Raw genomic sequence first — 26389 nt, 5'->3', positions numbered from 1 at the left:
AGGTACAATTCCCTGAAATCAGAAAAGGAGGTATCCTATTCCCCAAAGTGTCTATAAATAATCAAAGAAACATGGAAACAATAACTAATTGATCAGGATGGGGCCAGTTTTCAGAAAAGACATATGGGTTGTTTGAGATGTACAATTGTGAGAAAACTCCTTGCATCACTCTTTGGATCTGACTCTGGTCAGCATAACCTAGGTCCCTAGTTAAAAGTCCCTAAACAGGAGGTAGAGGTGGTCCAGTTTACCAGCCATGCAGGGCTAGGTTCAAACAATGCAATAAGGTCTTCTCCTAATTGCCAAAATTGAATAGTTTTCTTGAGTCACAATATGGAATCAGTGTGGTTCACTCAGTTCCCACAATTAACCACTTGCTAGCCTAATCCCCTTCATTCCCTCACTCATTAAAATACTACCCTTTTTCACTTCTTTTTTTTAAACCTAATAATATTCAAACACTCATTGATTAATGGAACTGAAAGGGATCTTATAGGATCATGCAACCAAGTCTTATTTTACAAGTGGGGAAACTAAACTCCAAGGAAGTATAAAGGAGTAGAATCATAATGACTTTTGATCTATGTATGTCCTTTGAGCTATGTAAAGCCTCCCATATTGGCCCATTAACTAGATCAGGCTTACATTTTATGGCTATAATGCACATTAATACCATTGCCTAGAGAATCACAGATGCATTTGAAAGTCCTCATTAAAGCAACACTAAAGTGTCACTCCTCATTTCCAGGAAGAAGCAAAAATGTCATCAATGGCAGTCCCCTTCTACCAGAAGAGACACAAACACTTTGACCAGTCATATCGCAATATTCAAACAAGGTATCTGCTGGAAGAATATGCAGCCAAAAAGTAAGTTGAAGTTCCCTGGAAGCCTCTCTAGAGTTTATCCCAACGTGCCCAAAATGCAATTATGGGAATTGGGGATGGAAAGGAGAGAGGGTGACAATAAAGTCACAGAGCAGAGGAAGAGGTAATTTTGCCAGATATGCTTCTCTTTCTGCTAGGAATCCTAAATTTTTTTTTTTGGCAGGGCATTGTGGAGAGAAGGCAGATAGCATGGCAGCAAAACCCTGTCTGGAAATCTACTGGTTAAGACTTTGATATAAGAATAGACAAATCAATAATCTATAGATAGATGGGACCTCAGAGGCCTTCTAGTCTAACCTAGTCGTTTTACAAATGAGACAACTGAGGCCTAGGCATGTCAAGTCACTTGCCTAAGGTCTCACACACAGATAGCATGTGAAAGAGAGTTGATCTCTGAAAGAGATAAGGTTCTGGGCTTCGGGTGACTTCCATACATAAGTATCAGAGGTGGGATTTGAACCAAAGTTCTCTGACTTTAGAATCATTAATGTTCCTACAAACAAGATATTATTGGTTATTATTAATAATAATATACATTTTAAAGTGCTATGTAAATGCTAGCTATTATTATTGCTATTATTAATAATTTAAAAATCATATTTTATATTTTATTGTGGGCATCTGAGTGGTGCAGCAGATAGAGTGCTGGGCCTGGAATCAGGAAGATTCATCTTCTTGAGTTCAAATCTGGCTTCAGACACTTACTAGCTATGTGAACCTAAGCAAGTCCCTTAATCCTGTTTGCTTCTGTTCCTCAGCTGTAAAATGAGCTGGAGAAGGAAATGACAAATCATTCCAGTATATCTGTCAAGAAAACTCCAAATGAGGTCACAAAGAGTTGGACATGAGTGAAATGACTGAACAACAACAACAGCATATTATTATTATATTATATTATTATTAACACTAACAATAAAAGCTACCATTTTTGTAGCACTTTAAAGTTTTTTAAAGCACTTTACAAATATTATCTCATTTTATCCTCATATTAACCAGTGAGGAAAATGCTACTATCATTCGCATTTTATAGACAAGAAAACAGGGAGATACAGGTTAAGTGACTTACCCAGGGTCACACAGTTTATAAGTGACGCTAGATTTGAACTTAGGTCTTCCTGACTTCAGCTACCTATTTCACTGATTGTTGTTCATTCATTTTAGTCCTGTCCAACTCTACATGACTCCTTTTGGGGATTTTCTTTGCAAAGATACTAGAGTGGTTTGCTATTTCCTTCTCTAGCTCATTTTACAGATGAGGAAACTGAAGCAAACAGGGTTAAGTGATTTGCTCAGGGCCACACAGCTAGTAATTGTCTGAGGCTGGTTTTGAGCTATGATCTTCTTGACTGCAGGCCTGGTGCTAACCACTGTGTCACCTAGCAGCTCATGTTCTACTGACTGGAGTTTGATAATTTAAGCCTTGGTTACCTGGACATTATAGGATGTGCCTATTGAATTTAATTGTTCTACCTTCTGCCCCCTGCCCCCACCATAATAGAATGGTAGAGTTTTGAATTTGGAAGGGACCTTAAATATAATCTATCATTTCACAGATATTTTTCAGTATTTCTTCTAAAATTCACAATAAAAATAGGAGTGAAATAGAGAGAACTATACTGAAAAAGGTAATTAATGAGATGTAGAACAGAAATGGAATGGAGTCCAACATAAAAATTGTTACAGAAAAATATTCGTTTTGCTGTGGCATGAGGTAGATTCCATTATTTCTTTATTCCTTTCCCAAAGTGTCATCTTCCCAATAATGTTCAATCCAGTCAATAGTATTCATGTTGTTATTGGTTAAGGGTTCCTTCCCCTACTAGACTGTACTTTTACTGGGATGGAAAGAAACATGACCCTAGATGGTGTTATTAGGTGTTCACTAACTAAATAACCCTGGTGTGTGATATTGTAATTCATAATTCCTGTAGTGATTTTAATTGACTTGAGGCAGGTTAGTGTAGTGAAAGACTTTTGCATTTGGCATCAGAAGATCAAGAGCTGAGTCCCAACTGTTCCACTTACGACCTGAGTAATCTTGGGCAAGTCACTTAACCACTCGTTTCCATCTTCCTTAGCTATGAAATGAAGGATTTGAACTATATGATTGTTAAGGTCCTTTCCAGGACCTTATGATCTTATTTGACAACCTACTACATGCTAAGCATTGCATTAAGAAATAGGATTACAAAGACTAAGGTGAAATTATTGTAACCCTCAAGGAGCTTACATTCAAAAGGGAGAGACAATATGTTCACATATAGACATGTGGAAGATACATACGAGATAGATACAAGTTAACTGTAGAGGGGTATCGCTAATGGTGAGGGCAGTCAGGAATGGTGGGCTTGAGCTGAGTCCTGAAGGAAACCAGGGATTAGAAGAAGGAGGGATGAGGAGGGAGAACATTCCAGGGATTGCCAGGGCAAACTCACAGAGGTGGGAAACGGATTATCATAAGTGATGAACAGCAAGGCCAATATAGCTGAATTGTAGGGTGAGTAGAGGGGTGTAATGTATCTCATTATCAGCTTACACTTATAACCCAAACACATATAAGACCAGTCATTACACTCTGAGATCCTTATTTTCTTGGGGAATACACACATATGCACGCATAATCCTGGAGTTTGGATCCCATGGATAGAATCCACAGGAAACCACATAAATTATACATAAGGCAAGAAAGGAATGTAATTTAAATTGATCTGAAGGCAGAAAAGCTTCACTAACTCCTTTACACAATACCAGTGAACCATTTCTGAACAAGTTCACTATGCTTGTGGCTTAAGAAAAGATATAACCATCACCAAGACTAATAATATTTCTACCTGCAATTGTAGGCAGCTGACATCAGGCCACTGGCTGTCATTGTCCTCATGTCTGCGCGTTCACTCCCTATGTCAACAGCTCTTAGACCATCATGGGAGTGTGTGGCCACTCTAATCCCCCATGGCCATGTTTACCCACATTCTTGACAGCTATAACTTATCAGGCTACTTGACAGAGATAATAGAATTGACACTACTCACATGTTGATGAAGGATGATGGGGCTTGTAGAGAAAGAAGCCCTTCAGCCGCTTTGGCTGAGTCCATATCTGCTAAAAAACACCCTATATTTAGAAAGATTTCATTGCAGGCATGTTTATATTGCTATTCCATGTAGGAAAACAAATCAGCAGATTCACATTCACTGCCAGTGACAATGGACAATTGCAAGGGCATCAAAAGATAACTCTGTACAGGCTTTAGGCTTAAAGCCTCAGTACGGCATGAACCGAGCATGGAGAGAATAGGGACTGATAGTGTAGATCAGGCCCCAAAGTCACAGGATCCAAGCTGGCAGGTCCCTCAGTGGTCATCTAGTCTGACCTGTACCTGATAAAGAATCTCCAGCACAACATCCCTTGTAAGTGTGGAAGTAAACTGAACCCCCAGTTTCCAGAAGCAGAAGCTGAGGTCCAGAGACTTGTCTGAAGAAACGAAGGGCTGGGATTTGAATCCCAGGTTTTCTGACTCTAATCCTAGTCATTTTTTCTCTCTACTACCACGGTAACCTTTCACCTTCGTGTTACTGGCTTCCAGTTAGGTCAGTCTTTCCCCCAAAGTCATCCTATAAGTTCCTAGGAGCCCAAGCTATAGGGTAAGAGTGTAGAGGCTCATGTCCCTATTACCCTCTTTTCCTGCTCTTCTCTTTTACAAGGTAAAGGACGTGTCTTCCTCCAGAACATGTCTTCCTCCAAACCACATTGCCTTATGGGATTTGGATTTCAAGGCTTTGTATTGGTGGCAGGGCTGGGGTGTCTTCCACAGGCCCTATTTCCTTTGTCTTTTGGTCCTGTAGCTTCCCTCACCCAACTCAGACCCAGTCTCTTTGCCCTCCAGGAGATGGAGGGGTGTGTGTGTGTGTGTGTGTGTGTGTGTATGTGTGTATGTGTGTGTATGGTTCCTTTCCACAGTCAGTCTAGAAACCGTCTACATTTTTTGACCCTACGGATCATAGCATCATAAATCTTAGATTTAGAATTGGTTGGGACTGCAGAATTAATATCATAATGTAGATGTGAAAGGGACAAACATGTAATCTAACTGCCCCATTTTGCAGATGAGAGAATTGAAGCTTAGACAAGTTAAATAACTTACCCAAGATCATACAACAAGTAGCAGGGCCAGGATTTGAATTCAGGTCCTCTGAATCCCAATCTGGTGTTCTTTCTAGTGTATCATGATGCCTCCATCCTGGGGTTTCTTCTCCCTAATTCCCAAACTCTATTTTGAGGTTCCTACAATTTCCTACTTAGGATAGGGCAGAGTGGGGAGACTCACAAATTTTAGCTCCCCTCTTGTCAGTCTTCTCAAATGCATGGGGGAACACAGAGCAGGTCCAGATAATGGAGTGAAGGCTCTAGTTCTTCATGTGGAGATTTTTTTTTTAGTAAGAGAGGGTGATTTTGTTTTTATAATTGCTTTGATCTATTATAATTTTTTTCCCTATTTTCCTTAAGGCGGGCTCAGTCTTCCTCCACCCAGAAGTCATCTTCCCAGAAAGCTTCTAGCAAGGCATCAATTGGAGGAACAACATGCAGGCTTTGTGAGAAAAGGATAAAGGCCTCCTCTGAAGAGGAAGAACGAGAAAGCAAAAGAAGGTAATATTTATCTATCTATATGTGTTTTCTCTCTCTCTCTCTCTCTCTCTCTCTGTCTGTCTTTCTCTTTCTCTCTGTGTCTCTCTCTCTGTCTCTTTCTCTTTCTGTCTCTGTCTCTGTCTCTGTTTCTCTCTCTCTTTCTCATTCTCACCTGCAGTAAAACAATGCTCTACAACAGTGTTTCCAAACATGGTTGAAATCTTAGAGACAGTGCAGTAAAGAACCTTAGTGATCCTTTAATTTATTCCAGCCCTCTTGGTTTGTAGATTAAGAAGAGAAAGGCAAATGAGTAAATCAATCACACAGCCACTTATTAGCAAAGCATTGATGAAACATTAATGTTTCCTAATTTCCAGTCCAATTCTTTTTCTAATCAATACCAGGCTATTTCTCTCAGATCAGATTATTCAAATGTTCATCAGAGAATTTTAAATGTAATCGAAGTTGTTAAGCATTTACAACATGTTCTTGAACCATAGGAGTCCATGGCTTTTCTAGTTCTAAAACAAAGCAACCCACCCCCTCCCTCACCAACAGAAAAAAGAATTAGGAAAATAGCTGAGGTGTGTAGTAAAGAGCAAGTGAAACCTTTGGAGAAAAATAGTCTGTCTTCTATTACCTGTCTACAGTTACTTCCATTCTTCCTTTTCAGAATATATTAGAGGCATAAAGAAATCAAGTAGAGTGGTGTGGACCAGAAAGACAAAGTAGAGTCACAGTTTTTGAGAATCCATTAATCCATTAAAGTATTTATTAAGTGCCTACTGTGTACCAGTCACTGCACCAGGTGCTTGGTATATAAAGAAAACAAGACTGTTAAGGAATTTACATTCTGTTGGGGAGAAAATATGTAAATTTATACAAAATCAATACAAGGCATTTTTTTTTTCCCTGAAGGGGCTGATGCTAGCAGTCAGGAGGATCAGGGAAGTTTTCATGTTGGAAGCGTAGCTTCAGAGAGAAGATTGAGTTCAGAACTTGGCTAGAACTTACATGTGACAGGATAGAACTGAAGAAAAGTCAAGGACTAGCAATCGGAAGAAGAGGGGGAAGTGAGATTTGTGCTATGAGTAGGTTGTGGGGAATTTTACAAGGTTTTAATTTTTGCTAATATATTAAATACTCTATTCTTTTACATATGATAGAGATTTCTTTACCTTCCTAATGAGTGAAGAAGCCTTATATGGAAGCAAGGTAGGTAGCTGTCCTTGTGGCATTATTTAAGAAGACTTCTTGCCTGAAATGCCACCTTTAGCAAACTATTCTAGGAGAATATGAGCTCTTTGAGGGCAGCAATTGTTTCATTTTTGTCTTCAGATGCCCAGTACCTAGCCTCATATAGCACATAGAAGGTCCTAAATAAATGATCTTTAAATCACATTGAGTTTTGAAGAAATCCCCTAACAAAGATGTAAATGCCCCTGAGACAAATAACAACTTGTTTATAGAATCACAGAAGGCTAGAGCTCTGAGGGTCCCTGGAGACTGAGCCCCACAATGTTTTGTCCAGCTCACCAAAATGAGAGGCAAAATCAGGAGTGGTCCAGTCCCAGTCTAAGATCTTTCCCTGTAGAGTAGGCTGCTTTCTACTTTACCTTAGTTCAACCCTCTAGTTTTATAGATGAGGAAATGTGCACAGAGAAGGCAAATGAATAACTCAATCACACAACTTGATTGTAGAAAAACACAGAGCACCTCAATATTTTCTGATTTTTAATCCAGTTCCTTTTTCAAGTCTATATCAAGCTGATTCCTTCAGACTAGATTATTCAAATGCATATCAGATAATTTGAAATATAATTGAAGGTATTAAGCAAAATTTTGTCTGGAATCATGTGCCACATACTGAGGAAGGACCTTATAGATTGTCTAGTTCAACCATCTTATTTTACAAGTGTCAAAACAGGGGGATTTGGAGCTTATATCTCTCTGTTCCTAGAACTTTTGCATACCCTTAACTCCAGTTCTCATTTTTATCAGGGCTTCATTTATCAAATCACTTTAGAGTCTTTATAGTTATCTAAAGGTCAGTCCCTAAAAGGATGGGACTCAAGAGAGGTGTTTTCCAGTGTTAGGGTATGAGGACACCAAGAGAGCCAGAGACAAATGAAGAGCAAGTTGGGAGGATTCCACAGATAAACTTCAACCACTTCACAGTTTTGTTATGGGCTGGCCCTGGAATTTATGGAACGTGTGATAGATGCTGACCAAGAAAAGCATTTCATCAGTATTGTTTACATGTTTTTTTAAGACTCATGACATAGTTTATCTTTAGCATTACAAGGTACATTTCAGGCAAAAAAACTGCTCTGATATTGCGGTTCATAGGATTTAGAGCCACAATGGACCATAATGATCATTTACTCCAAACTGTTCATTTTACAGAAGAGGCAGGGGAAATGAGATACCAAGTTAGGAGAAATGACTTTCTCAAGTAAGTAGAAAAGCTGGATATGGACCTCTGATGCCAGATATGGACCTCTTTCTACTACACTGTATTGAATCTTCATAGGATCATAGAGGTATATCTGGAAACCATAAAGATCATCTAGTGAAAACCTCTCATTTTTACAGATGAAGAAATGGAAACCCAGAGAACTAAGTAACTTATTCAAGGTCACCTAGGTAGTAAGTGGGCAGAGATGAGATTCAAACTCAGAGACTTTGACTTCAAATCCAGTGCTCTTTCCATGGTATTACACTGTATTGTCTGTATTCCTTCAAGGATTCTATTTGTTGAATCAATAAATAAATTTACCCTGAGACATAAATGACTATCTTCTTTCTCCCTGGATGATGTATGGCTTTGTTTTTTTTTTGTTTGTTTGTTTGTTTGTTTTTGATGAGGCAATCGGGGTTAAGTGACTTGCCCAGGGTCACATAGCTAGTGAGTATCATGTGTCTGAGGCTGGATTTGAACTCAGGCCCTCCTGACTCCAGGGCCAGTGCTTTATGCACTGCACCACTAGCCACCCGCGATGATGTACATTTTAAAAGGAATTAAAATTTAAAACCAAAGAATAAGTTTCTAATGGTAAAATTTCAGGGAAAGTGAATTGGGTTTGGTTGAGGTATTTTGAAAGATAGGAAGGCCTTCCTGAATCTCTGAAGCCTACTACCTCATGGGTGCTGGCTCTACAGTATTGTGCCATCCTTTCTGCTCAACCTTCTTTTTTCCCTACTGCACCAGTTGCTGCATGTGGTTTGCCAGGATTTTATATCATACCCTGCTTTATTATTTCTTTTACGATCTTGTTATGTTACATAATTGAGAAAATCCCATGAGAGAAATATAACTGAAAAATTCCCCTAGATGAAAATATTAACATGAAATAACTCCTTCTAAGCTCATATCCCTGGGCCCCTAAGGTGGACTTTTCCATTACGTAGGAAAGTCAGACACTGAGACGAGGCCTCCCACATAACTTTTGTGCACACAGAAATTTATAGGTACAAGATGGTAGAGATATCACTAGTTTTAAGTAGCTAAATGGCATAGTGGATAGAACACCGGGCTTGGAGTCAGGAAGACCTGAGTTCAAATCTGACCTCAGACACTTTACAAGCTGCATGACTCTGAGTAAGCCATTTAACCTCTGTTTTCTCTTCTGTAAGATGATAATAGCACCTACCTCCTAGGGTTGTTGTAAGGATCACGTGAGATAATTGTAAAGCACTTGGCACAGTGCCTGGTACATAGGTGCATAGTGAACACTATCTAAATGTTAGCTGTTATTATTATTATTATTAGATATCAAAGTCTTAGAAAAAAGACTGTAAGTACAATATGAAGCAACTGTGTGATTTGGTAGCCAAGTAAATCAATGCACTTTTAAAGTTAATTAAAAGTCCCTGGGGCTGGGACAGGGAGTGGATAGGAAAGCATGATATGTTTCTCCTGGCCTCCATCAGACTACACCTAGAATTTTTTTTATCCATTCTGGGCATCATATTTTAGAAAGCTGGAAGAACAAAGTGAAGAAATCAGGAAGCAACTGGGATGGTAAAGGACCTTGAGATCTTGCTATTCGAGGGCTAGTTGATGAAACCAGTGGTGCTTAGCGAAGAGAAGAGAAGAGGCTGTGGGAAAGGGGGAGGGGAAGGACATGATTGTTGTTTTCAAGCATTTGAAGGCATGTTACACAACAGAGAAATTAGAATTGTTCTTCTAAGCCTCAGTGGGCAGGACTTGAAACAATGCATGTCAGTTGCCAAAAAGCAAATTTAGGCCTGAAGTAAAGAGAAACTTAAAAAACATCATCGTCATCTTCATCATCATCACCATCAGCATGGACAACAAAGCTTCCCAATAGTTAGAGCTGCTCTAAAATGGACTAGGTACTAGGTTGCTTTGGGAGTTAGGGAGTTACCTGCCATTGGAAGTTTTTAAGCAAAGCCTGGATCCCTACTTGTTAGGTATGTTGAAAAGGGAATTCTTTATGAGTTGAATCAGATAGGTTTTGATATACCTTCCAGCTTTGAAATTCTGTGATTTGGAGATTCTGATCATGTGGTTGTTCAGTTGTTCAGTCATTTTTCAGTCACATCTGACTCTTTGTGACCCCCTTAGGGGTTTTCTTGGTGAAGATACTGGAGTGATTTTGAAGAGGTTTGGGATGCTGGGACCCTGAGAATGCCAAGGCAGAGTTGCCTGGAATGAATTCACACACTCAAGCCATCTTTCAGTCAAGAGGCAGTTAATTATAATGTCAATGGAAGTGGGCAAAGTCTCACAGCTGAAAAAAACATATGTACATTTGCATCACATTTTGAGCTATTTTCTCAAAGGATAATGGAAAAGATAGGAAAGACACCCCAAACACAGATTGTCTGACAGAATGACATTTCCATGGGCAAAGTTCTACACGTGTAAATTGAGGGTATATGGAAGGATTCTATAGACAAATCATGCTTCACATTTCAACAGAGTTAGCTCAAGAAGAGAAGGTGCGGTATGAACACAAAGGATTAGAGAAAATGTCAGTGCTCAAATTATCGTCAGGTCAAGACACAACAGCTGGTGATACTGATAACTGTTCAAGTCGCTATACCAAGGAGTTAAAGGTCTTACGTTATTTATCTCAGGCTACTCATTAAGTGTGGTGATATTTTATTTTTATTTTTTCTCTGTCAATTAAAAAAAGAATAAACCTGAAATGAAAAACATATCATTAGAGAGTGGCATCTTGTACTTTTATTTATACTATGAAGGGTGAATGTACTATAGGACAGGAGTACCTTGTTTAATTCAGATGTTTTGCCCTTGAATAGTTGTGTATTGGTTTAAGTTTTATAAATTGAATTGCATTTTGATTAGCTTATAGTAGCTTTGAAGGTTTCATTTTAGAAATTGAAGGATTCTTTTGCAAAGCAATTAATCACTCAACTAATTTGTCTGTTTTGTAAATATATCTTTAAAATATCAGGTTTGCTTCAAGTGATGTGCAACTTTTATATTCAACAGTTGATAGGACTGAGTAAGAGATCTGCATTTGAGTCTCATTTTTTTTATCAGTTACACACTGGTGTGACCTTGAACAAGTCACTTGACTTTTCTATGCTTTAATTTTCCCATCAAAAGATAGGGACAGTGATATAGTTAACCTGTAACAAAAGGAATGTGCAGATAATTATTATCTGGTTATCACAATTTTCTGTATAATTGAGGGTTAAATGGATTTCAGCCCTAGTTATTTTTCTTCCTCTGACATATACTGGCTATGGGACCTTGGGCAAGGTACTTAACCCCTTAGTGCTCCAGGCATCTCTATAAGACTCTAAATTACAATAGAGTTTGCAGCCTGTATCACTGGGGGAAGTTCCCACCAGGGGCATTCCCTTCACCAATTACATCACAGATCTAGATACTGTCACTCAGGTTATCACATCGTATCACTTAATAATTGCATAAAGTTTTTCATATGATTTGCTTATATTTGTACAAAGTAGAAAGAAAAAAAATCAGTTATTTGAGGGTTTTGAGTAGTGGACTTCTGAATGCATAGAGGTTTCACTCTAGTGCTGCTGACACCCCTTCATGGAACAGTATTGTATGTATGAAGGAGCAAGGACTTTTCCTAAATTTATTGGAGGTATAAGAAAAATTCAAACTCCTATCATAATGAGAATATTTCATTGCTTTATTTATTCTGTACTTCTCCTGATAGTTATTAGTCCAAGATGTGAGACAAATTACACCTATTTAAATGATGAAGAAGCTACAGATATGCACCAATTTAAGAGACTGTTTATTATTTGATGTATGGTAATACTACAGAGAAGGATGTGATCTGACAGATGTGACCATTTCTTTCTGGAAGATATAGAGGATTAAAAAAATATCCCTTAGATGCCTTTATTTCTATTTGGAAAAAATGTATTGAGGATAAATATGCAGGCCATTCCTGTGGGCTTCAAGAATAAACAGAAGAGGGGTAAAGCAATTCTGTATTGAGTAATCTTAGACTAAATTTCTGCATTTAGAATGAGTTTCTGAATGTGCTGGAAAAGAGTATTTCAAGGGAGAAGTTCCAAAATGAACATAGATTGAACATTGCAAGATGGAAATGTGTGGTGGTGCTATTGGCTTAGGAATAAACTCAAGACTTTGAAAAGTAAAATCCACATGATGGAGGAGAGTTTTTACTTAGTGCAGGTGAGGGCTTCTGATCCTTCTTAAAACAAATCATACTTGCTTCTGGGATGTATGAAGGCCAGCCTCTCCTAACAGTATATTTTAATAGCAGTCACTGCTACATTGCATTACAGCAAAGATCTCTTCTAGGTGACTAGTTGTTAATCTGATAAACTAAGACCTACTAATGTGTTAAAGGCTATTAATGTATGGCCTTCTTGGGCAGTGCATGTATACTTTAGAGGAGGCCTTTGGAGATAATACCTTCATGGAAAGAACAGATCACTAGTAAGAATTTAAGGGATAAAAAGCAGGACAGTGTGGGAGATATTCCTGAGTGGTGAACTCTTCGGGTACCCAAGATCATATTACATTATGTAGACAGCTGTCTTCTCCAGTTCACCATTCACCCACCCCCACCCTCCTACCCTCCAGTATGGGCTCAACTTGGCCTGGGAACCATACCAGTCACTAAGATGTATTTCTTGAGCTTCATAACTGAGCACTTAGTGTGACTATGGCTTTGGAGTACGCACCCCTGGATTTGACTTTAACTCCTGGGAAGATCTTTATCTTATACCTTAGTTAAAGCTGATGGATACTGATTTAATCTGGGGTTCCATGTCTTGGATACTTATTAGCTTTGCAACCACGGGCAAGTCAGTTAACGTCATTGGGCATGTTTCCTCATCTGTATAATCTGAGATGGTCAAAGCTAATGGTTTGTAGCTTTTATTATATGTACATGAGTCTGAAGTTTGGAAGGTGGATGTTATTGATAATTGGGTGCTATTCATTTACAGGCTGGACTGATAATTATTGATAACTCATCTGGCTGACGATGAGCATGGATTGCTTCCCCCTTCTTCTTTCCAATTATTAAAAATAAGAAAGTGCAAAGAGCAATCTAACAAGACAAAGCTCCTATTCTATAAAGGGACTTGGTATATTCAATCTGGGCAGCTTTGGAGCACTGCTGTCTGATGACAGACAGAGAGAGAGAAAGAGAGAGAGAGAGAGAGAGAGAGAGAGAGAGAGAGAGAGAGAGAGAGAGAGAGAGAGAGAGAGAGAGAGAGAGAGAGAGAGAGAAGGAGAGGGGGAGGGAGAGAGATCCAAATTTCTTCTACCGGTAGATTGGATCTGCTGAGCCTTAAGTTAGACTGGTTCAGACTTTGACTCTGTGCTTTTGACTTTTACACAAGGCAGATCTGTTTTTACCTCTGTTTCTATTCATTCAAAAGCCTCAGATTTAATCTAAAGTCTTAACAGAGACCACAATCTTCTGAAATGCCTGGCCAATCAGTGGATCATATATTTAGGGCTGGAAGGGAACTTAGATATCATCTTATTCAACCCCCTCATATGATGGATGAGGAAACTGAAACCAACAGAAGTTAAATGACTTGCCCAAGCTCACATAGGTAATGAACATCAGAGCTGAGATTTGAACCTTTGACCTTCTGTTTGATAAAACATCAATCTGTATATGATGATGGTGAGCTACAAAGCTTCTGTGCTCAAATTAGATCATGAAAAAGAAAAAAAGGAATACATCTGAATTTTAATGATATTCATTTATTAATATATCTATTATTAAAATGAAATAACAATATTATATTAAAATTAAATTATTAGCATGAAATCACTAAGAAAAAATAAAATTTCTCTGACATTAACTGTGCACATATCATAAATCTAGAGCTAGAATTTAGTCTAATATCCTCATTTTATATGTGAGGAAACTGGTCTAGGTAGGTTAAGTGATTTAGCTAAGATCATGTAGGGAGTAAGTGTCTGAGACAGGATTTGAAACCAGGGTAGTTGACTCCAAGGCCAATGTCCTTTCCACCATTTGCAATCGCGTAGGAGCAGCAACACACTCTATCCCTGCCTAATTAAATTGATGAAAATGCTTTTGGTTTTGCAGATCTCAATCACTGCTGTCTTCTTATGGAGAAGCAAAGAGGGAGCGTTTTCTTAATGAACTGAGTTTCATAGAAGAAGATGTGCGCCTGGCTCGGTCTCTTGCTAGAGAAAAATTGGACAAATATGCAATTCAAGAAATGGTAAAAATGCTTTAACTTTCCTTCTATAAGTTTAAATGAAATAGTCAATGAATAACATACCACTTGAATGGTTTGATCTTGAGAGTAAAATTTGGAGCAGTAACCATTTGCAGCTTTCTGCTGACTCATTTTTGTTTCTTGGGTAACAGGTGAACGATAAGATGGCCTGGGAGAGGCATGTATATGAGGAAAGCATAAGTCGAGCTCCTGAGATTCTGGTGCGGCTTAGGTCCCACACTGTCTGGGAAAAGATGAATGTGAAGCTTTGCTTCACTGTACAAGGATTTCCTACTCCCGTGGTACAATGGTCAGTATTTTTTTTTTTTTTTTTTACATTCCAATGGTGCAAAAATGGTGTTAATGGTTTTTCCTTAAGGGATTATATCTGTCTACTCAAAGGGTGATCAAACTGGAACTAAAGCATAAACTTGACTCCTAACCATTTTCCCATTCCCCTCTTGAAATGAAAATTCCCACCATAAAGAGTTTCATGCAACTCTGGACACAGTATATATTTCTCAAACCTCCCAATACACTAATTCTAAATAAGTGCTAACATTTTTATTCTAGTGCAACTCTATTAAATGATTCCCTGCGGGGTCATCTACTTAAGAGCAGGCTCTTATAAGTGACATGTATTTAAATGAGTGGACTTTCATCAGGCTGGCATTTATGTGGTGAATGATTCCATTATCCAAGTCTTTAGACACCATGGGATTAATTCTGTTAGGCCACATAGTGTGTGGTAGTAAACTTTTATCAGTAACCAGAATGTTTAGGGAATGAAGTGTTTTGATTAACTGAGTTATCTTAAAATTTTTTAATTGATAATTTTTGTATTTATAACACCTACATCTGCCAGCATAATATTCCTCTCTTCTGCTCCTAGAGAGACATTCCTTATAACAGAATAAACAAGAAAAAAAAACCGTTCAGTGAAACTAACCAATATCAATCAAGTATAGTATTAAATGTAGGGTTCATATCCATAGTCTCCCACTCCCATTCTCGTATATATACTTTGGGGACAAAATTGGGTGGTATATGAATTATTTTTTAAATGAAGGTTTTTCTGTAAAACGGTTTAAGGCCTCAGACCAAACACTTGACACTAGTTGAGTGACCCTGTGTTAACCCCAATTGCCTAAAATTAGAAAATAAAAAAGTATATGAAACAAAAAGGTCTGAGGCCGGATTTGAACTTAGGTCCTCCTGACTTTAGGGCTGGTGCTCCATCCACTGTGCCACCTGGCTGCCACTGTTTCATATATTTTTGTTCACTACTTTTCCCCCTGAAATGTATTAGGTCACTTTCCTGCCTTGGTAAGTAGGGCACACTCAAAAACACATATTCCATACTACACCAAGTCATAGAGTCAATGCCACATTGACATAATGGACCAGGTGCCAGGATGATTTGGGGTTAAATTTTTCTTTGACCCTGTTCAAGGCCTTTCACACCTATGCGCCTCAAGTGACAACTACCTATGTCATAACTGCTAAATCCTGTTGAGAACTGGGTCTATGTTAGAGAATGGAGTTCCTAAATTGGGATATCCCTATGTAATGACAAATACTTTTACTAATTAACTTTTTAATTATCCAGGGTTCAGTATTCCAAGCATCTATTATTATTGCTTAACACTGAGGACTGAATGTATGGATCATAATGAATACATTGAATTGATCAGAGCACATTCTCCTTCCTTTTCTTAGTTAATTGAGGTTTTAATGTAACATACTATATACACTATGGCTCCTTTGAGAAAAATTGCAAGTGGGCTGATTATCCCTGCCTAAGTGTAAGTGTGAAGAGATATTTAGGACTTCAAAGCCATTAGAACGTTGGTTCTGCCTTTAAGTAAGTTAGATAAAAAAACACTTCTGTATGTTTGGAGAGAAAATCTGATGTTATTCTCTATTCCTTTAAGGTATCAGAACTTGAAAGCTTCACAAATGGGTTTCTTGCTTATTTGAAATGAAGGTGGCTTCTGATCTGTATCATTATTACACATGTTTCTGATGTCATTAGTTTCTAATGTGTATTATGATTTTAATTACTTTGGATTGACCTTCATAATTTTAATATATTTAGATATACAGGACTGATTGACCCAGTTGCATATAGCCACTGCTGGGGTCCCTGAACCAGATACCATATACACACATAAATGTGTTTCCATGTGTATGTAACATATATGCATAGTATGTGTATCATATGCATATTAAATATAAAGCAATGCATATGTATACATGTCTGTACACAGATGTACCTAGAAGATTAGTTTTTGAAGTGACCTTTGAGATCAGCTAGTCCAATTCCTTCATTTTACAGATGAAGAATCCGAGCCAAAGAGAAAGGAAATGATGTCCTGGATTTAGCAAATGTCAAAGCTGAGATTGAAACCCATGTTCTCTCAAGAGTGCTTTTCTTACTACATGCATATCTCATAGATACATTACATATATGTGCAATACATACTGTGTACATATATGTATATGCATGTATATATCTCATTCACATACCATAGGATCATAAATCTAGAGGTGGAAGGGGCATTGGAGGTCATTGAGTCCAATTACCTCATTTTATAGAAGAGGAAATTTAGTGTGGGAAAGGTTATTGGCTTGCCCAGTCTCATACATTTAGTAAAAGTCTGAAGCAGGATTTGAATTTACATCTTCCTAACTTCAAGTCCAGTGTTTTATCTACCATGCCACCTAGCTGAATCTCTCTCCCCTGAGATGTACATATATACACAAGGGGATATATGCATGCACATATATGTACACATGTATGAATAATAATAAATGAATAATAAAGATAAATAATCATGACATATGTGGCATATGTCTGAGAAGATTCAATAAATATATCACCTTCAGATATGTATTTCAACTAATTCTCATATTGCTGGAGACAAGAAACAAAATATGACTAAGAAATAGCAACAATGTTCAACATGTCTTATAGTCTTTATTAGTTCTCTGAAGAAGTCATTTACATTTTGGAACTCAATGCCTTTGGAGACCTTTATATGTGAGAGATGGTGAATTTGTGTTTTTAGTTGGTAGAATTCATATAGAGTCCTGTTTTTTTGTGGTAATTATGCTAACAGGAATACATGCCTTCAAACATGATAGATGTGCTTCTATACATAAAACACAGTGCCATTTGATCCAGTCAGAGTTTACTTTAGACAGTTCAAAAGTATATTTACAATCATTGGATTTAGAGCTGGAAGGAAACATAGCCTTTATTTAATCTAATAGTTAGGGAAACTAAGGCCCAGAGAAGGTTACACAAGGTGATAAGGAGATCCTCTGACCCTCAGTTCAGTGTCAGTCAGTTATTCATGAACACCAATGAAAGGCTCAGCAAGTTCTGCAGATGGCTGCTATACAAAAAGAGCTTGCCATCTACTTGGTTAGGGAAGATATACATATATGAAAGAGTAAATAAGATTGTGTATCTGTCACAGACATACCTCTATGACTCTAGGTCTTTCTTGTTCCCTTTGTGAGTCACAGTGTCTCCATTTGTAAATAATGACTGACATTAATGCCTTTGCCCACCTTTACTGAGGTCAGCTACTTGAACTATTAATTGTGGTTCAGAACTTCCAAAATACTACCTTTACTCTGACCAGTGCAGAAGTGGGGCACTTGGAATTTCCCACTCTTGCTGCCATTAGGGCTGCAATAGAGAAAAATGTGTTTTGATCATATAGAGCTGGAATCCAGAAAGAACAACTCAGTGGAAGTAGTGCAGTACTTGAAGCCAGAGGGGCCAGGCTTAATTTCTAGATTTGCCATTTTCTGCCTGTGTGAAATCGTGCAAATTAAAAATTCTCTAGGCTCAGTTTCCTCATTTGTTAAATGATGGGGTTGGGTTAGATGACTTTTAGTCTCTTCCAGTTCTGAGTCTGTGATCCAGTGAAGAAATAGTGATCTAAAAGTTGCTTAGGTTCCTTGTTGCTATAAACAGGACTATCCAGTTACATACTTCTGTGAACCTGCCATTTTAAATGTGGTCACACCCTTCACCCATGAACAGTGCAAACCAGGCACACCTTCTCATCCCATCACCCGTTATTATTCAGGTTCTTACACAAATCCTTCATAGAGGATGTGATTATTTTTCCAACAAACTTCCTCCATGTCTCTGACAATTTCATGGACATCAATGCAGGACGTAAGCTATTCGTTGGTTATTCTTCACTGTTCCTGCATGACTAATCCACTTCATATTCTGGTCATTCGAATCTCTGATCATATCTTTTACCTGACTTTTTGTGTTCAAGTCATCTTTGGTAATATACTACAATTTATTTATACCTACTATGTCTCTAGCCATTGTCATTCTGTTGGGGATGGATATACACACACACATACACAAAAATTTATATCTGTATATAAATATATACCTGTATATATATGTAAACATACATATATACATACATATACATACATACACACACATACACGTACACACACACATATATATATACAGTCACACAAAAGTCAACAAGCATTTATTTAATGCCTACTTTGTGCCAGGCAAAAAATGAAATGATACTTACTTTTAAGCAGTTTATTCAGTTACACTCTATATTAAATAGGCTTTTGGGGGATGGCTTGGGAACCTAGCTACCATTTATAACATTATTTCTATAGAAAAATGTGACCTGACTTTCAAATCACTTGAATGGAACAAAACTCCTTTGTAAATTGGGGTGACTCATTTCTGTTAGCCATAGATGCATTTCTTTGCTTTCAAAAGTATAACATGTGCTTTACTTCTAGTAGTGTATTTTTCAGTTAGTTAAAAATATGAGATATTTAAAAGCATGACATTGTAATATTGGCAGGGCCATAGAGAGGGCAGAATTAAAAACTGAAAAGAAAAACCATGCCACTAATTTTTAAAACAAATCTCTTTTCTGTATCTTAGGTATAAGAATGATAGTTTGATTTGCCAAGCAGGTGAACCAGGAAAGTATAGGATTGAAAGCAGCTATGGAGTGCATACGCTGGAGATAAATAGGTAAGATATTCATATGAACAGCATATATATATATACATACATATTTACTGCCTAGCATTGGATAATTAACAGAAGTTGAAGGGAAGAAATAGAGGAAATATCAGAGCCCAAATATCAGGGAGTGTTGTCCTGTACTTTTAAATGTGTTTAGTAGTAACTTTCATTGGTGCTAGCAGGTCCTCTTTGAACATTCTGGGTGTGAGGCCAGAGGAATGTACAATGGGCAGCTGTGTCATGACACCATTCTGTGAACAAAAGGTTTGAATAGTTTAAGTGGAGATAATAACATTGCAATGTAAAAACCACAATGGATTCCAACTAGAGTTAATTTGTTTAGTCCTGAAACTGTAGCTGACTCCCATGCCCCAGGAAGAGTTCTGAAAAATTCTAAGTGCAGAAAAGATTTATTCAGATTTCTTAGACCAAGGAGCTTTAACAGTTGTATTTTAAAAATTAATTTTTTCTTAAAATATACTGTAATCAAAGTGTCCAAGATTAAGAATCAGAAACCCATGGTTCTACTCTTGGTGTTCTGGCATTTAATAGGTGTCTGTGCTTGGGTTTTTCTTATTTCCAGTTTATTTTGTACATGGGATAAATGTTCATGACTGTTCATTGGATGTCTTCCCCATTGGATTGTGAGCTTCTTGAGGGCAAGGATGTCTTTTTTGTCTTTTTGAATCCCCAAAACTTAACAAAGTGTCTGATATATAGTAGACACTTAATAAATGTTTATTGATTGACTTAGTCCCACTAAAATGGGCATAATAATGTGAAGTGGGGATAATAATCCCTGTTTTGCCTTTCTTAGGGGGTAGTTGTTAGAATCATTTGACAAGGAGATATGTAAAAACAGGTTGAAAATTGTAATGCATTAAATGTTTTGTAAACCTTAATATGCTATATAAATTCTAGCTGCTATTATTATTACCATCATTATATCTATCTGTCTTTATCTATCTATCTATCATCTATCTCTATGCACAAACATACATATACAAATAAGGTTTCACTGTAAGTCATCTGAAAACTGTTGTAAAAATAATTGGATTACAGTGAGGCTCATTGAATATTTGTTTTTTTTTTTCTTATTTGATATTTTATTTTTTGCCAATTACATGTAAAAACCAATTTTAACTTTTTTTTTAACAAATTTTGAGTGCCAAATACCCATGTAGGAATATAAACAATTTAACTTTATTGAATCCCTTATGATTTCTCTTTCTTATTTACCTTTTTATGTTTCTCTTGAAGCATATTTGTATTTGAAAGTCAAATTTTCTCTTCAGCTTTGATCTTTTCATCAGGAATGCCTGAAAGTCCTCTATTTCATTGAACAACCATTTTTTCCCTCTGAAGGATTATACTCAGTTTTGCTGGGTAGGTGATTTTTGGTTGTAATCCTAGTTCTTTGTCCTCTGGAATATCCTCTTCTAAACCCTCCAATCCTTTAATGCAGAAGCTGCTAAATCTTGTGTTATCCTGACTGTAGCTCTATGATATTTGAATTTTTTTTTGGCTGCTTGCATGATCTCCTTGATCTGGGAAGTCTGGAATTTCACCATAATATTCTTGGAAGTTTTCATTTTGGGATCTCTTTCAGGAGTTGATTGGTGATTCTTTCAATTTCTATTTCACTCTCTGGTTCTAAAATAGCTGTGCAATTTTCTTTGATAATTTCTTGAAAGATAATTTCTAGGCTTTTCTTTTGATCATAATTTTCAGGTAGTCCAATAATTCTTAAATTATCTTTCCTAGATCTATGGTCAGTTGTTTTTCCAATTTGATAGCTAACATTTTCTTCTATTTTTTAATTTCTTTGATTTTATTTTATTGTTTCTTGATATCTCATAAAGTCATTAGTTTCCACTCAACCAATTCTAACTTTTAAAGAATTATTTTATTCAGTGAGCTTTTGTACCTCTTTTTCCATCTGGCCAATTCTACTTTCTTCTCTTCAGTGAATTTTTGTATATCTTTTTTTCCATTTGGTCAATTCTGCTTTTCAAGACTTTCTTCTTTTCTTTTTTTGTACCTCTTTTACCTTTTGGTCTATTCTGTTTTTTAAAGTGTTATTTTCTTCAGCATTTTTTTGTACCTCCTTTACCAAGCTGTTGACTCTTTTTTCATGATTTTCTTACATCACTCTCATTTCTCTTCCCAATTTTTCCTCTACCTCTCTTACTTGATTTTTAAAATCCTTTTTGAACTCTTCTATGGCTTGAGACCAATTTGTGTTTTTCTTGGAGGCTTTGGATGCAAAAATTTTGACTTTGTTGTCTTCTTCTCAGTGTGTTTTTTGATCTTCCTTGTCACCATAGTAACTTTCCATGGTCAGAATTTTTTCTGTTGTTTACCCATTTTCTAACCTTTTTCTTGACTTTTAACTCTAGGCTAATGTGGGGCTCTGTTTCCCAAATGAAGGAGCCACTGTCCCAAGCTTCAGGTTTTTTGTGCATCTATTTTCAGAGGTAACTCTGTGGACCTGTAAGTTTTTTGCTCTTTGAAGGTGGTATGATCTAGGGAAAGGTGAGTTTATTACTCTACTGTACTGTGCACTGGTTTGTAAGCAACCACAAACAATCTTTTCAACCCTGGAACTGTGACCAGGGTCCTTGCTCCCCTGCAAACTACATGTGCTAGGGGAACTGGAACTAAGACCCAGGACTGTGACCCAGATCCAAGTATAGGCAATGCAACAGAATCCTGTCCCTGGTGCTAGCAAAGGGACTCCTGTAAATCTCCTTCTGATCCACTGTCTGATCTCCTTATCATTGCTGGGCTGAGAGATCTGGAAACTGCCATTGCTGCCACTGACTCAGTCATCCAGAAGCCTGTTTCTGGTTTGCTGGGTCTGAGTCTGTGACTGTGCTGGACTGTGCTTGTCTCTTATGCTGGTGAAACAGACATTTCCTGCCCACCTTCTAAGTTGTCATGGGCTGGAAAATTGTTTTACTCTGTCTTTTTGTGGGCTCTGTCACTTTAGAATTTGTTTGGAGTCATTATTTAAAGGTATTGGGTGTGTTTGGGGGAGGACTCCTATCTTGTCCACCTCCTCATTGAATATTTAAATATATGCATTCAATAATTCTCAGTGTTACCTTTATGAGTGTTGAATGTGAGGGAATCAAATCAGTATATCCTGAAAATTTTTTTAATCCCATAAAACATTCAGGTTCAAGATGAATTTCCCAAATGTATTAAAAAAATTTCTCTAGGATCCTAGCATTTCTTTATATTGATTCTTACCTTCAAAATTCCCTCCACCTATCCCTTTATTTAGCTCTCCTCTAATGCACCTGCCAAGTAATGTTAGCTATTGTAACAATAAATCTGTATATATATATATATATATATATATATATATATCTTATCACTCTGCTAGACTATATGCCCCATGAGGGCAAGAACAATATCAAATTCTAATTTTGTCTTTCTCAAGCATCAAGGGTAATGCCCTGGACACAGTAGGAGCTTAATGTCTGTCAAATTGAATTAAAGTTGCCAACATATGCTCTGGAGGACAGTCTATTATTCCCCTTGTTCCCTCCTCCTTACTCCCCTGACACTTTATTTCCCTTATTCTCCTACCATCTTTCTATTTTTTTCCTACATTTTTCTGTCTCATTCATTTCCCTTCCTAAATTCTCCATTGTAACCTGAGAATCAGCCAACCCTGCAGGAAACCTTTTGTTCCCACCACTTAGATAGATCTCAAAAGAATATTTGCCTGTAGGGAATAGGTATAGTTGAAAAGAAAAACAAAAACAATGCATCTAGTGTCAGAATCTGAGTGTAAATCCATCCTCTTGTAATTAACAATCTGTGTGATCAATCATGGTTGTTACTTTGCTCTCTAGGTCTCAGAGGGTTTTTGAATATAATGATCCTCAAGTTTCCTTCTAACCCTGAATACTATGAGAAAATACCAGGCACAGGTGCAAGGAATCCAGTTAAATATGCCTTTTTATTTCACTCACACCCTTTTTTCAGTATTGTGTATGAGCTGCTGTCCAGCAGTTATGGGTTCAAATAGACATTGGGGGCAGGAGAGAAAACACTCTTCTCATTGCGGTAAACTAAAAAGGGTACCCAGGGCCTGTCTTTTATATCTGTTGACCAGTGATTCCATTGCTCTATGAAATCTATTAACTTTGACTAGAGAAGATGAATCCTAGGATGAAACCTAGGTTGAAAATATCCCCACATGATGCATTTCTTTTTAGAATTATACGCAGCCAAACATAATGTTCCTTTTTTTATGAAAGTAGTAAAAAAAAAAAAAGTGCTTCCTTTTACCCTAAACAATATGGTGCAATGGAAAGAGTGCTGTACTTAGAATGAGAAAACCTGTGTTCAAATCCTGCTTCTGACTCTTACTACCTATATGACTTTGAGTAAGTCACTCTTCAGCCTGTTTCCTTGCCACCAGCAGAACTGACCATCATTTTTTTCAGTTCAAAAATTTAATAGTATTTCTAACACACAAATATAATCAAACAATCTACAGAGAGAATTTCTTATGAAACATTAAAATTTGAGGTCTCTATTTTTTATTTAAAATAAAATAAAATGATTTTTTTTACAAAATAGTAAAAATATCAATGTCTGTTCCATGCTCACTTATGAATTTTCTATGTGAAATTGGTTAATATTATATTATGGATAAAATTATTCAGTTTTCTGACATACTTTAAAATGTATGTAGCTAGCAAGAAACTTCCATCTGATATTAGATTTGATGGCTAAACAGATATTTAATTGAAGAAATCTGAAAGGCTACTGGAAACTCTCCAAAGCAACTTTGTGCTCTGTGTTCTTTCCTCAAGATTAATAAACATTTTGCAGTTTTGAGTAGATGAAATGATAATACTTTTTAGAAATACAATCACTGTGAGTATCACTAATTCTTGGGCTCCTCTCAGCTGTTCATACCAAACTGCTGAGCCGCAGTCTATCTGATCTGTGGCCATTTTGCATGACTTGGAATGTGTTGGCTCCCATTGCCTGCTAGTGAGGGAATTAATTTTTCCTTCTGATGCAAGTGTGACATTTATTCCTATGAATGTCCTTTGGCTATGGTGGAAAAATTCTTGGAGTGCCGAATAGGAAGCATAATCACATCAATTTAACATTGTAATTGACACTATTTCATATGCTCTTAAGTTTTTTTTCTCTTGGGACTCATAAAATTATTCCCAATCTTCAAAGAATTTTTATTTGTTCTCATGTTTTTAGGAAGTCTTTAGTACAAATAGTTTTGATAACTTTCTTCTCTACAAATGTAGAATAGCTTTAGGTCTATTACTTTGGTTAATATTCTTACACTTCATAATTAACCTTTAATACAAAAATTCTCTTTTTAGCCAAGCATGACATAATATGACACAGCTCAAAATCTGAAAAGATTGAACCTTGTTCTATCCCTAAATTAGTAACTTTTGCTTTTTACAAATCTCTTCATAATATGCTTCCTTTAACACAAGTATAATAATTAACATCAATTTATCTCATGGATTTGTTCTTAGCTATATCTCTGGGATTATAAAGGAACTTTAAGTAAATCTGTACAAATAGAGACCAAAGAACCTTTTGTGGGCATCTGTCCGAATGGAAAGAAACCAGTTGCTTAATCAGCAGATTACTAATTCTCACAGGATAGAGTAAGGGCCAAGGACAGGGACAGGGATACGGACTAGACCTAACATTATATGGTATATTGGTATTGATACATGGAGGAAACTCCCTCTACCCATGCAAGCTGGAACCATCACTGCAACTTAGTCTTATAGAGTTGCCCGAAGTGTGGAGAGGTTGTGACTTCCTCATGTTCACACAGGCAGTATATATTTAAAAAAAGGACTCAAATCTGGGTATTCTTGTATCAAAGCCAATTTTAACTACTTGGGCTAAAGTGAGGGCTAGACCAAAATTCTGAGGGTCAAATGCTTATCTCTGGCAGCATAAATGATGCCCAAACAGACTCTATTTCACAGAATGGATTAGGAAAGAGAGGAGGGAGAGGAGAAATATAACATATCAAAGGAAGCTTCTGTGGGAGTGAACCTTCCTTCTCAGAGTGTACTAAGCAAAAATGTCAAGTAGGGAAATTCTTTTGTGGCCTCTCTTCCTTTCCATATTCTCTTTCCAGGGCACTCTATCCTCTTTCAGACCTCTCTGTCCTTGGCTACTACTGTGATGTCCCACTAGGAATGTTGCAACAACCCATGTTCTGTACCTTTTCTTATTTTTTTTCTCCCTACTCTTTCTTCTTCCTTGGATTTTTTAAAGGAAACCCCTTTTTATTCAATACAGAGAGTAACAATACAGTTTCCATTGCTTAATTTAACCCTCACCAAAAAGAATACATGTTAAATTGTAGAATTAATCATTTAGTGGTCATGGACTGCTTTTGTAGATAGATCAATCTTTATCAATACTAGAGTTGATCCTCCTCTGCATTGCATAAGTCCTTCTGTTTCTTGGTGCTTTTAATCTCAGATCAAACTTTTCAGCTTTTACTTGAAGGATTACCATTGTTCTTTCGTAATTCTTTTCATGAAGGCCATATCTAAGGAACTATCCACCTCATTAAAGAGTGCTTGAAGTGTTTCCAATGTTTTAGCCCATTGGTTCTTCAGTATTATTCCTTCAGGGCTTTGCTTTCTGCTCAGGGGCAAGAGTGCTAATTGAGGACTGAAATATGCTTATCAGTGCTAGCCAGATAATATGTTATCCTTTGCTTACAACATAATGCCTTAATCTTATTAAATTGAATGTGTTACCTGATGGAAAGTCTATGGGTAGGAATTTGAGTCTCTGAGGTTGGATGGGGACAGAATAATGGGCAGTTGGCCCATGCAAACATAGGTCTGGCCCTCTTCCTTCTTCCTTAACCAATCAAAAAACATTTATGAAACATCTACCTTGTGCTAGGCATTGTGCTAGGCTTTGGGGATGCAAAGACATAAATGAAACAGTTCCTGTCTTCAAGAAGCTTATATTCTTATGGGGAGGGGAATACAGAAAGAGGAGACATATAAACATACAAGTAAATATAAAATATCTATTGGTTCAGCACATATACCACTATTTTCTTGAGCTCCTTTT

General features: G+C 37.1%; 1 protein-coding gene across 1 annotated transcript in view; it reads left to right on the top strand.

Annotated features, from left to right (window-relative positions):
- Nucleotides 1–760: 760 nt before the first annotated feature.
- MYOM2 (myomesin 2) overlaps nt 761–26389 on the top strand; it is a 153633-nt gene continuing 128004 nt past the window's right edge. The window contains exons 1-5 of the mRNA XM_027840377.1: nt 761–867; nt 5392–5532; nt 14094–14232; nt 14382–14539; nt 19187–19279. Of these exons, the coding sequence (XP_027696178.1) occupies nt 761–867; nt 5392–5532; nt 14094–14232; nt 14382–14539; nt 19187–19279 (638 nt within the window). The remainder of the gene's footprint in view (nt 868–5391; nt 5533–14093; nt 14233–14381; nt 14540–19186; nt 19280–26389) is intronic.

The sequence above is a fragment of the Vombatus ursinus genome, unplaced genomic scaffold (assembly GCF_900497805.2).
Source record: "Vombatus ursinus unplaced genomic scaffold, bare-nosed wombat genome assembly UNPS02014841.1, whole genome shotgun sequence".
NCBI lineage: Eukaryota > Metazoa > Chordata > Mammalia > Diprotodontia > Vombatidae > Vombatus > Vombatus ursinus.
Note: the sequence above shows the minus strand (reverse complement) of the source record. Positions and strands in the feature narration are given on the sequence as shown.